We start from the raw sequence: 12126 nt of genomic DNA on the forward strand, positions 1-12126 counted from the left end.
GAGCTGCCCGGGATGATGGAAACCACGCAGAGGGGACAACCAAGCCGCACAAGGCTGCCGGGGACAGCGCGGTCCTGCCGCCCTCTGGTGACCGCTGGCCCACGGTGGCCGTCCCCAGCCCCGCAGCCCATGCTCGGCACAGGGGCAGGGTGTCCCTGCTGCCACCAGCTCCTGGCCAGGGTCGTGCCATGGATGTCCTCATTGCCAGCGAGAGCATGGACAAAGCCCTGGCCACTGCCTCAAATCCCGCCGTGGCTCGGGGATGGGTTTAATTGCCGTTGGTTCATTAATGCCATTCACCCTTCCCAGCAGGTTTTGCTCCCCCCTCGCCCCCGGTGGTCCCTGGCCAGCACCGCTGAGGCACACACAGGTCCCCTGGGTGGCTCCTGAGACCTCCTGGCCCTGAAGCCACTGGAACCCCGATTTTGGGGTACACCAGCACCACTGCTCCTTTCCTGAGCAGCCTGTGAGCACCAGCAGGATCCCAGCCTGGCCAGGGCGATGTCCCTGCTCAGCCTCAGGGGCTCTGGCATGCGTGGCACACGTGTCCTGCTCTCCGTGTGTGGCATGGGGACACGAGGACAGAACTGGGGAGCTTCCCCCCTCCTGCCCCAGCCAGGCCAGGGGAGCTCCTGGCACTGCAGGAGCCACAGGTACACAGAGCTTCCACCCACACCTCACATTGCCCACGAGACTTTCAGCCTGTTTCATTTTTCAAGTTAAAACAAATAAATTATTTTCCTTTTTATTGGTATTAAATAGATCAAAATTAAACATATATAACAACTTCTGCTGATCAACATTATTAAAAAAATCCTACTAGGAAAGAAAGCCTGGTTTGTGCATTGGAAATCAGCCATTAGTCTGCAGAGCAGTTCAAACACTCCATTATAGGCAACACAGCTGCTTCTCCTTGTCGCCCATCCCCAGCAGCTTTAAACAAGAAGGAAAAGCCTTTCCCCTTGGAAAGCACCACAGTTCTTACCACAGACATTTCCAGCACAAATTAAACCTCTCTGCTGTGGTGACAGGGATCACTCCCCTGCAGGGCCCGTGGGAGGGATGTGCTGCACACCTGGCAGGATGGGATAAGGGACATTCAGGGAGCACTCAGCACCCAAGGGTGACACCAGCACTTTAAAGGACGATCAAGCAGTTGCATTAATTCCAGCATCTGCAAGTATTAAACAAGCTCGAGGCATTTTGTTTCCCTGAACCAAAATGGTTTGGTTGTGTTGAATGTGCCCATGTGGTTCTGTCACACCAGGGGCTCTGCAGGACCCACAGGGGTGAGTGAGGAACAAACCCCAGTTTGGGCTTTTTGACTTTCTGAAGTCATGTAAAAAAAATTTGAAAATATTACTGGATCAATTAAATGCCACTCCAATTATCCTTCAGATAAAAGAGCAGCTCAAGTCACAAGACCCAGAGAGAATCAAGGATTTATTTGAAAGTGTGGTTAAATTCTTGTAGGACAGGAAGATTTGGCTCAAAGAATCCCATCATAGCCATCAACAGCATGACCATCCATTTCCCTTGAATACTTCTTTTCAGCTTCAAAAAGCTGAACTAACATTTAATTGAATGAAAAACTGCAGACTTAAAAGAAAAAACAAATTCCATACCAGCAATAATTTAATGGAAGCTTAAAAATTCCCTTTTCCATGGTTCTCATGTCTGTGAACCACCATCCAGCCCCCTGGTGCCATAGCCAGGCCCTGCCACACACAGCAGCTCATTATCCACAAATGCAAAAATGCACTTTTAATCTGAAATTCAGCAATTTCCATCCCAACTCCCACCCAGCGCCAGTGTCTACAGCACAGACTATTCTTGCACATGTAACTAGAAATTAGGTATATTCACACCTCAGCAGAACCCACAGACCTCAGTTTTGATCTGTCTGCACAAATGTAGGAAAAAAGACATTTTACAGCAGCTTTTTAACCCCAGACATTTCATGGATTAATGACTGAGAACAACAGACAACAGGAATCGTTTCTGTAGTTTCCAAAAGCAAGTCCCAGCTCCCAATGTCTGTGCCAAAATACACCTGACTCTTGCATATCTGTACCCAGGAGAGGTACACAATGAACCTGCAGTGACTGGTGGAGCCCCCTCCCTTTTATTAAAGTATTAAGCAAAATTAAAACCCCACAAAACAACCCACAGAACAAGTGTCTGACATCTCATGGGAAGTACAAGGGAACAACATGTACATTTGCACACATTTCTTTGCTGTCCCCATGAACAACCAAAGGAACAGTCACACAGAGGCAGGTGAGAGCAGAATTCACATCCTGCTTCAGAGCAACCAACACTTCTAGTACCATTTACTTCTTTTCCTTCAAGCTGTTTTAACACTTTGGGGCCCAAGCCCTGGTATTTTTTCAGACCCAAACAGCCTGTGCAGCAAAACCTCAACTTTCTGCATAGAACCCATTGTTTTTTCATACATACACATTCATGCTACTTTCCAAGGAATTTTCACCTCCCAAACGCAGAGTGAGAGCCCAGTCTTTGCTACAAAGCAGTCTCAGCATTTCTGCAGGACTCTGAGCTTTGTTCCCTCTGGTCACAGGTCTGTAACTTGCAGTGAGTCCCAAGTCCCCTCACGGAGGCAGTGATGAAGGCACCAAGCTGGAACCTTTTTCCTGCCACACGAAGGGATGGACACACACAGCACATGGATATGGGCAAAAGCAACTCCCTGCCACCAGCTCCAATGCCCAGCTGAGTTTTGACTGAACTCTCCTTTCCTGGGAAAGCCCCAGTCCCATGATGCCCTGGGTGCGCATCCCACCAGTCCAGAATGGAATGACAAGGAGTCAGACACATCTCTTTCCTCTCCAGACATCATTGCAGTGAAGTTCTATGGTTTGATAAGGCATTTTTATCTTCAGTGAGGATCCAAGCACGGGCAGGAAATCTGCCAAGTCGTGCAAAAACTTCATGTCCCAGCAGCTTGAAAATCCAGGATTTCCCATTCTCTCCTCAGATGGAACAATCCCTGTCCCAGTGAGCACTGTTTATTTAACACCAGTACAGAACAGAGCTAAATAAACCCCTCAGCAGCTGGATCTCGGTATCTTTCACAAAGAGGGACACACAAATGAGCACTTTTTGCAGCTCTCTGGCTTTATCCCACAACCTGCCTTTTTACAATATCCCTATATATAAATTAGAAAGAGATAAAGCCAAGGATTCACTGCAGCGTCCATGAGAAAGTCCATCTGTGTAGCAGTCCCTCGGGATGGTGCTCACTGGGGGGTGAAGGTCAGGATCATCCAGCTGATGACGAAGTAGAAGAGGAAGATGGGGTACACGACGAGGGCCTTGCGGTTGGGGGGCTGGCTGTCCGCCAGGAACGCCGTGGATGCTGCAGAGACACAAAACTTGTGAAGCAGGAACCCTCACAGCCCCCTCACAGTGAGGATCTGCACTGCAGCTGTGTTGAAAATAAAACTACTGCTCAAACCAATGGGCTGTAATCACCAAACTTCCTCTATCATACAGAATGACAAATCACAGAATCATGGAATCACAGCATGGTTTGGCTTGGAAGGGATATTCCACCTCCTGCCACAGGCAGGAACACCTTCCACTAGCCCAGGTTGCTCCAAGCCCCAACCAGCCTGGCCATATATACTGATTATCACTGTACAATGAAAGCCAGACTGACAGATAAAGAGCAGGAGAAATCATGCAAATGTATCTCTATAAAATTGGCATTTTTAATAGTATTTGTAACTTAATCATAGAATAAACCACCAAACAGTTTCACAGAGTTTAATACTAAATCACTATCCTGCTGCCCAAGGCAATTTGCATATGACCATGGAAATCACCAGGAGCAGAGACAGAGGCTGAACCTCTGCCAGCTCAAGGACTGGAAGAACTATTTCTACAGCCCTTCAGCAGCCCAGGGCCACCCTAGACTAGAGCACCCCTAGGTTCTGCCTCGGGGAATGCACAGGGATGCAGCTCCCCAAGCACAGGCACACGTCAGGGACTCACCCAAGGTGGACCAGGCGAACATGGCCCCCACCACGATGAGGCGGATGATGAAGCTGATGGTGCCCGCGCCCGCCAGCAGCACCAGCCTGCACACCAGCATGGCCACGGTCAGCGGCATCACGCAGTACCCCAGCACACACAGGCTCTGGAAGAAGGAGCTGCACAGGGAGACAGCAACAGGGAAACAGCAGTCAGGCCAGGCAGGGCAGAGCTCAGTGCACAGGAGTGAGTGAGCCTCCATGGAACACACCCGCACTCACATGGTGCCTCCCAGGAGCTTCGAGTTGAGCGTGATGACAACGGCCCCAAACCAGATGATGACAAAGACCTCGGCAAACTGGGGCCCTCCGTCATCCTTGCTGTCTGCAGAGCCACCCTGCAGCATCCTGGAGTGGGGAACAGGGAGAAACAGCTGCAGTGGGGAACAGGCAGATGGAGGCATCAGCACTGGTGGAGTTTTCCCAGACCGAAGTAGGTGCCAGAGCAGGAGCCCCAACACTGATCCCCAGTTATGCTGCAGGCCCATAGTTCTTCACCCATTTTATATTTTCATTATATCCTCAGTTTTGCACAGGTAATGAAAATGGTTGTGGCTCAACTGAGGTGATTTCATTTTCCCTGTTTTGAGGGCTGTGAAAGCACTCAGAAGGAAATCAAGCCATGGACAACAGGCTGAGATGGAAATTAAAGTACCAAAGTTTTGGTACCTCTCAAAGCAGCAGAGTAGTGTGTGATTGAACAAACCAGCCTCAGAGAAACCCTGGAATAATTACGGGATGCAGGCACCACAGCTGAACCAGGACACCTAAGACACCTTCAGTAAAACCATTCCTGGGCCAAGGGACTGGGAAGAGTTCATCCTTAAGTGTAGGGACGGAAGGTGCTAGTGGGCTTGAAGTGTCACAAACACATTTTATCAGAGAACCCAACCAAGAGAACCCCAAAATCGGGGTTCCATCAGAGAGGGATGAGATGAAATTGATCTTAACACATTAATTAGTAATTTTTAACGTTTCATTTCCCTCATGCACTGGGCTACAAAACTCCAAATTGCCTTGGAATACTCACAGAGCCAGGGAGACACACAGCACCAATGGGCCCCAGAGATCCCCTGCAGGGAGAGGGAAAACACATCACAAAAGTCACAGAACCATCTCAGTTCCCCTCTCCTGGCAGTGACAGAGCCCCTTTCCCAACTCTCAAGGTGCCATTTGCCACATCTCACTGCTTTACAATTGCCTTATTCAGCATCTTACACCACAATTTTTAATAAAATTCATTCAAGACCCAGCAGCTGCTACAGCTCCCAGTCCCACCCATCCTGGCCCACACCACCCTGCCATAGAGCCCTGGGGACAGCCCAGCTGTCAGCTCTGCTGCTCAGGATGTTCAGCCCTCCTGAATCCCCATCCCCTGGATCCTGCCTCTCCCCTGGAGGTCAGCAAGGCCCCAGCACGTACAGTCCCTGAGGAGGGCACTGCTCTTCCTGGGATACATGACATGGACAAACTTCTTCCCAACAGCCTTCAGGTCCCTCATCTGAAACAAACACAAAACACTTTCATTTATCCCCTCACAAGAATTACAGCTCCCAGCTAAAGCAAAGAGACAGAAGGAACACGGATGGCAAATCAGAAGAGGATCCAACCCAACAAGCTCTGTAGCACCTTCTGCAACAAACAATGACTGCTTTTCCTACATTCCTTAACAACCACAGCATACCATCCTTTTCTTTAACAACCACAATACTGTATCTTTTAATAACACCAGAATATAACCAACAACTGTTTGCTCCTCTAGGAAAAGAGAATAAATGAAAAATACCTTCAGTCAGTAGTTTCTCACAAGCTCCCACTGAGGCTTCTGCCCTCACATTGATTTCAGGATCACAGAGAAACTTTGAGCCACAATTCAGACACTTTTTGACCCGTTTTGTTTAACATGATGAGTTCTAAATCAATCCCCGCTGAAGCACAGGTTGAGCAGAGCTGTGCAAAAACACAGGTTTTGCACAACAGCTGCCAAAACCACCAGAAAACCTGAGTTTTACCCCAGCCACAGGCTCAGACTCACAATTGTGTCCTTGACTGGCTCATCCAGTGTGGAGTAATCCTCATCAGGAGAATGAGATCCCACAGGGACAGTGATCTCCCCTTCCACTGGAATATCCTGGGATATCGACACATCTGCCAGACCTGGGAACTGAATGGGTACAAAGCTTTAGGAACAAACACAAACATGCTCGTGTGCACTTCAGATGGGCTGGGGCTGGACAGAGCTGCTGAGGATTCAGGGATACAACGGATAAATGTTCTGCAGCAGGGCCAGGCTGTGCTGCCCGATGTCAGCAGGTGTGTGTGAGCCTGTCCCCTGCCACCCCCAGAACCCACCCTCTGCGCTCTGCTCCGCCAGCACTAACTGGAATAAGTAAAAAAACGTGTTTTAAGGGAGGTGGTGCTTGAGGGCTGCACAGCCACACCACCCGCATTTAAAATTCACATTAACATTTAACATTAACAGCCCCGGGGAGCTGCAGGGACACCCCCAGGCACACGGCGAGGCTGCACAGATACCAGGTTTTCCTCGAGGAAAGCTCCCGGGTGCCCGGAGGCGAAGGCAAAGGCACAGCCCGACCGGTTCTACGGCAAACACTGCCAGGCGGGGCACGGCGGGCACGGTGGGAGGCTCCCCAGCAGGGTAGTCTGAGGACCTGCCAGTACCCCACACTTGATTTCTTTTCCCCAACATTCATTTTTTCTCTCCCCTTCACAGCAGCATTTCACAACATCCCATGATTGCCACCACAGCAGTAAGTTTTATTTTCAAATCAAAAAACTCCATCCACGTACGCCAAGTTCCTGTATACAACAATCATGGTGCTGGTTTGGCTAAGCAGTGGTGGCAGCTGGTTGCCCATAAGGGCTGTGCCATCACATCTTCCCCATTCTTTCATTTCTGAAAGTGCCATCTCTGTGCACCACCACAAAGGAGTCCACCTGGGACAGCCCATAGCTGGAGTCCCAAATTGGGGAAAGTAGCGATGCAAATCAGAGTCTACATTCCTTTGCTTTTCTTTTTGTCGCCTACATCCTACTCTCTGAGGTCAGGCAAGTGCAGTCTCTTTCTGTTAGGAAATCCTCAGGAATTGTTGTAGTTTTGCGCAGGATGATGTGGTCAATGCAGTGAGTGTGCTGGCCCTGGATCAGGCTCTGCAGTGGTGTCACTGTCACGCCCCAGGGCCCCTCTGCCCCCTGCCCTGTGCCCGGCCTTGTCCCCTTTCCTGTCACCTTCCTCACCCTGTCCTCGGCCCCCTTCGGACGAGCCGCCGCCCGCCCAGGCCTCCAGACCCCGCTGGACACCTGCCGGACTGCCCGGCCCTGCCCAGGGAGAGAGGGAGGCCCGCCCGCAGGCCGGCCTCCCCTCGGCTGTGTCTGTGGTTTATGGTTCTGGCTCCCGCGGCTGCCCCGGCCGCACTCACCAGGCTCCCGCCGGCCCCGCTCCCCTCCGCCGCCGCCATCTTGCCCGCCCGGCCGACGTGGCCGCGCCGTCACCGCCGCGCGCCGCGCGTCACGCGCCGCCGCGTCCATGGCAACGCGCGCGGCGCCGCCCCGCCGGCAGGGGGCGCGCTGGCAGCGCCCGGAGCGCGGCGGGCGGAGCGGGGCGCGCGTCCCGCACCGCGCGGGGCGGCCGGGCCGGGCCGGGCCGGGCCGGGCCGGGCCGGGCCGGGCCGAGCTGGGGGCGGCTCATCCCGGACTACACCTCCCGGCGGCAGCGGCGCGGCCGGAAGCGCGGCGGGCGGGCTGGCGGGGGTCGCTCGGGCGGGGAGCGGCGGGCGGGGCCGGGCGGGCGGGGCGGGCCCGCGGGATGCCGGCGGCGCGGGGCGCCCGGGGCGGCGGCGGCGGCGGCGGCGGCAGCGCTCCGTAGGCGCAGCGCGGCCGAGCCGCGGCCATGGGGCACCCGCCGCTGGAGTTCAGCGACTGCTACCTGGACAGCCCCGACTTCCGAGAGCGCCTCAAGTGCTACGAGCAGGAGCTGGAGCGCACCAACAAGTTCATCAAGGAGGTGATCAAGGACGGCAACGCGCTCATCGCCGCCATCCGCGGTGAGCGGGCCGGGGCGGGGGTCCGGGCAGGGCTCCCCGCGGTGTGTCCCGTTCCCTGGGCATCGCCCCGCGCCGGAGCCGCTCGGGGCCCGCATCCCGCAGCGCTCCGGGCAGGGCTGGCGTTCCCCGGGCGGCGCCCGCCACCCCCGGCTTGTCCCTGTCCCTGTCCCTGTCCCTGTCCCTGTCCCTGTCCCTGCGGTGCCACCCCCGGGGCCGCCCGCTGCTGTCCGCGGATCCCCGTCCCGCTGGGTTGACACCGGCGGCGGGACCGGCCGAGCCTTCCCAGCATCGATCGGCTCGTCTGGGGCCGGTGCCCCCCGCTCGGGGAAGGCGCTCCGTTATTCGGCATCCCCCGAGCCGCGGGGAGCGGGGCGGGTTCATCCGCGGTCCTCCCGTCACCCTGGGGCAGCACCGTGAGCGTGAGAGCGGCCCCGCAGCGCCCTGCTGGGAGTCCTTTTGTTGTCGGTGTTCTGTCATTCTTCAAATCACGGTGAGCGTTTTTCCCAATGAAACGTCGATTTCAGTGTTGACTTTGCGGGTGTCGCCGGCTGAGAAGTGCTGACAGATCACCAGAGCACCTGGGCCAGGTTGTGTCACCTGAAACCACCAAGTCCCACGTGTTTGACAGTGACCTTCTGACTGCTTAGATTTGTCTTCCCTCCCCACCTTTGTGGATACACCTCCATACACACCTTCCCTGTGTCATCTCCCATCCCTTCCTGGACTCTATGATCCTAAAGGTCTTTTCCAATCCAGATGATTCCATGATTCTCTGCTGCTGTCGATGCAGAAGAATCCAGGCCCAGGCCAGCAGAGCATCCATGGGGGCAGTGGAGGGACACAGACAATCCACACTGGTCACACACGGTTTTCCTGCCAGCTGGTTGGTTTCAGTTGGTGTTAATAGGTTTAGCTGCTGCCCTTTTGTTCAGAATAATTCAGAGCTTCCTTGTTATCGAGGCCGTGGCTGGAATAGCCCATGTTTGCCCATCTGGAAGCAGCAGAGACAAAAGCTGGTGTGACTGAAACTGCCAATGTCACAGGGCTGTGAGACCTAACGTGCCTACAAAAACCCACATCTCTGCACAGGCCAGGGCCAAAAAAAAAAAAAAACAAAAAAAACCAAACCAACAAAATGGAAATCAGAGGGATTAAAACAAACCCGCTTGCTAATGGAAATGCTTTTCTTCATCACTTTGTTCAAAACCATTTCCCTTTTCAGTGTTTGTAGTGCACAGGGATGTGATGGATTTTGCTGGGTCAGCAGACCCGGCCCAGGGAGACTGGCCAGGGAGGAAGGGCAGAAGCAGAAGAAAGCAGAGCACACCCAGACAACACTGAGAACCCCCAGGGCTGAGGATTTTTTGCCTGAAATGCTGTGGGGTGTTTTTGTATCTGATCCAGCGGGCTGCCAGGGAGGTGCTGGGGCTAGTCCTGCCTGAGCTTCCATCAGCTTCCTCTGTTTAGTTAACAGATAACTTAAAAACATAGATATATCTCTGAATCCTATCCATGTGGAGCTGTGAGTGGGAATCAGGGGCACTCACTGGCCATGGCCTCACCATGGGCAGCTGGCAGATCCCAATGTCCACTCGGACAGCCACACCTGGCAGTCCCTCTGTGCCCCTTGACAGGGTGGGATGGAGGTGCCCTCAGCTGCTGGGATGCAAAAGTGGTGGTGGTCCCATCAGGAGGGTGAGATCCAATGAGGATAGAGGGTGAAGTACCTGAAGGGGCTCACAAGAAAGGTGGAGACATTGGACGAGGGATGGAGTAACAGGATAATGGGAAATGGCTTCAAACTGAAAGAGAGCAGAGTTAGGTGGGATAATGTGGAGGAATTCTTCCCTGTGAGGGTGGTGAGGCCCTGGCAGAGAGTGCCCAGAGCAGCTGTGGCTGCCTCATCCCTGGGAGTGTTCAAGGCCAGGTTACCTGAATGAGGAGGGTGCTTTAGGGGGCTTTAAACTCCTTTAGCCTTTCATGGATTAAGGGAAACTAGTTCCATTCCCTCCACCCAACTATGTCACCAGCTGGAACAAATAAAATTCCAGGGGTGAAGCTCTTCCAGGGGCCTGCAGCCCACCATATCCTGGGGAGGGTCCTCCTGCAGCCACAGCCCTAGCAGTGCAGCCTTTGAGTGTGGCACTTTCTCTTGTGGACTGACACCCCCCAACAGCTGAGTAGCCACAGCTACGTGGGACACCACAAGGGGACAAAGTATTCGGAACTGCCAAGTGGGGAATTAAACTGACTAAAGCAGAGAATAATATTTCATTCATTTGTAACAGTCTTGGGTATGAAAGCCAATAATAGAAAATAATACTTTGAGTCGAAAATGGAAATTATTTTTGTTGTGAAGTTGACTGTGTCCCTTATTTCTCATGCCAGCAGTATGGAGAATCACTGGCAGTGCCAAGTGACCGTGCTGGTCCCACACATTCTAGTGGCAGTGCTGAGACCACCGTGGCCTGTCCCTGGTCAGGCAGGGAGAAGGACTGGGAGGTGTCTGTCCCTTCATGCCCATCCCCTTGGGCTGGCCAGGATCAGGATCTGATGTGGGCACTGGGGATTCAGCTCCAACAGCAGCTCAGCCATGCCCAGAGCTCGCCATGGCCAGCACTGGTGTGACAGAGGAGCCTTGCTCAGGGCACATGCTCTGGGCCACTGGGCTGTCAGAAGTTGTGACTCCATGGCATCACTGTGGCTGTAAGAATGGCTGCTTTACTGCAGTTTCTTTCTGTACTTCAGTGTGGGTTTCTTTAATCTCTCCTGCTCGCTATGCTTTGCTGTGTATATGATAATGCAAAATCACCTATTTCCCCTGGTCTTTGATCTTCTCTCCCAATTAAATATCAAATGGAGTTGGAGAAATGTCAGAGGGAGGCTTTTCTCATTAGTACCTGTGAGTGCTGTGATGGTGAAAATTGTGCTTTGAAGCTCAAAGAGCTGTGAGTTCCCATGCAAATGTTGTGTTTGTGGTTTGCACTTGATTTCTGTCCAGCATGGAGCTCTGCAGAGTGCCTGGGACTCTGCTGGCAGTTCCCAGCCTCCCCAGGTACTGCGAGCACTTCATCCTGAGGGATGATGTGACAAAGGAATGTGTAAGGACTGTGTGAGCTTTTCTCCATGAATGGGGTTCCTTGGACATCCAGGAAAGGTCCCACCATCATCATCACCATCATCCCCCACTCAGGTCCCGCAGCACTGTGTGTGGGAATTGGTGTGTCTCCTCAGGGAACTCTTGTGTCCCCCAGCCTGGCAGACCTGTTCTGGACAGGTTTCTTTGCTGTCGTTGGATGTGGTGCCTGGGGGTTTAATGCTGTGGTGTGTGGGAAGAAGTGTGGCATTGGAACAGGTTATTTTAATGGGATTGAAGCCACCCAGAGTGGCCTGTCTGCCCAGTTCCCCAGAACCCCATGTCCTGGTTCATGGGAGGGCTGTGGGGACAATGGAGTCTGTTCCTGCAGTATGTTACACCCAGATTCTGGGGACTGTGTCCAAACAACTCTAAAGCTCCTGTAGAAAATGTGGAAGAAGAAAAAGTCTATCCCACACCAGGAGAGGCTGCAGGTCTCTAGAAAGGATGAGCTTTGCTGGGAGGCAAAGCTCCAGTGACAATGTCCTGTCCCACAAAGACAGCTTAGCCATGAGACAGTATGGAGTAGAGGGAGAATGACCTGCTGGAAAATACATCTCTCTTCTCAGATCTCTTGTACTTGTTGGCTCCTTGCTGGTCTTCCCCATCCTTGCTGTGGATGTCAGCCAGTAAGGGCACCAGTTACTGCTGGTAGCTTGTAGAATTGTCTCCTGACTTCTCAGCTCTGTCTCAAAAGACATCACAGGCATAGCCAGAGCCCCGCTCTCCCTGGGAGCATCTGTGCCCTGCAGGCATCCTCAGCACAGCTGGGCACAGGGGTCTCTGCAGCAACAGCTGCTGATGAAGCAGCTCCCGCTCCTGGGCTTTGAGCTCTGAGCACAGGACTAGGGCCCCAGTTGGTGCAAATCTA

General features: G+C 53.3%; 2 protein-coding genes across 2 annotated transcripts in view; one reads left to right on the forward strand and one right to left on the reverse strand.

Moving 5' to 3' along the window:
- Window positions 1-1426: 1426 nt before the first annotated feature.
- Window positions 1427-7560, reverse strand: YIPF6 (Yip1 domain family member 6). Its single transcript, XM_021548349.2, has 7 exons — window positions 7496-7560; window positions 6091-6219; window positions 5478-5556; window positions 5086-5128; window positions 4278-4403; window positions 4018-4175; window positions 1427-3379 (listed from the first exon to the last, which is right to left on the reverse strand). Exons 1-7 carry the CDS (start codon window positions 7532-7534, stop codon window positions 3261-3263), a joined length of 693 nt encoding a protein of 230 aa, XP_021404024.1. The 5' UTR covers window positions 7535-7560; the 3' UTR covers window positions 1427-3260.
- Window positions 7561-7914: 354 nt separating this feature from the next.
- OPHN1 (oligophrenin 1) overlaps window positions 7915-12126 on the forward strand; it is a 49567-nt gene continuing 45355 nt past the window's right edge. Inside the window, exon 1 of the mRNA XM_021548405.3 lies at window positions 7915-8119. Within this exon, the coding sequence (XP_021404080.1) occupies window positions 7966-8119 (154 nt within the window). The 5' untranslated portion in view covers window positions 7915-7965. The remainder of the gene's footprint in view (window positions 8120-12126) is intronic.

This window comes from Lonchura striata, chromosome 14, assembly GCF_046129695.1.
Source record: "Lonchura striata isolate bLonStr1 chromosome 14, bLonStr1.mat, whole genome shotgun sequence".
NCBI lineage: Eukaryota > Metazoa > Chordata > Aves > Passeriformes > Estrildidae > Lonchura > Lonchura striata.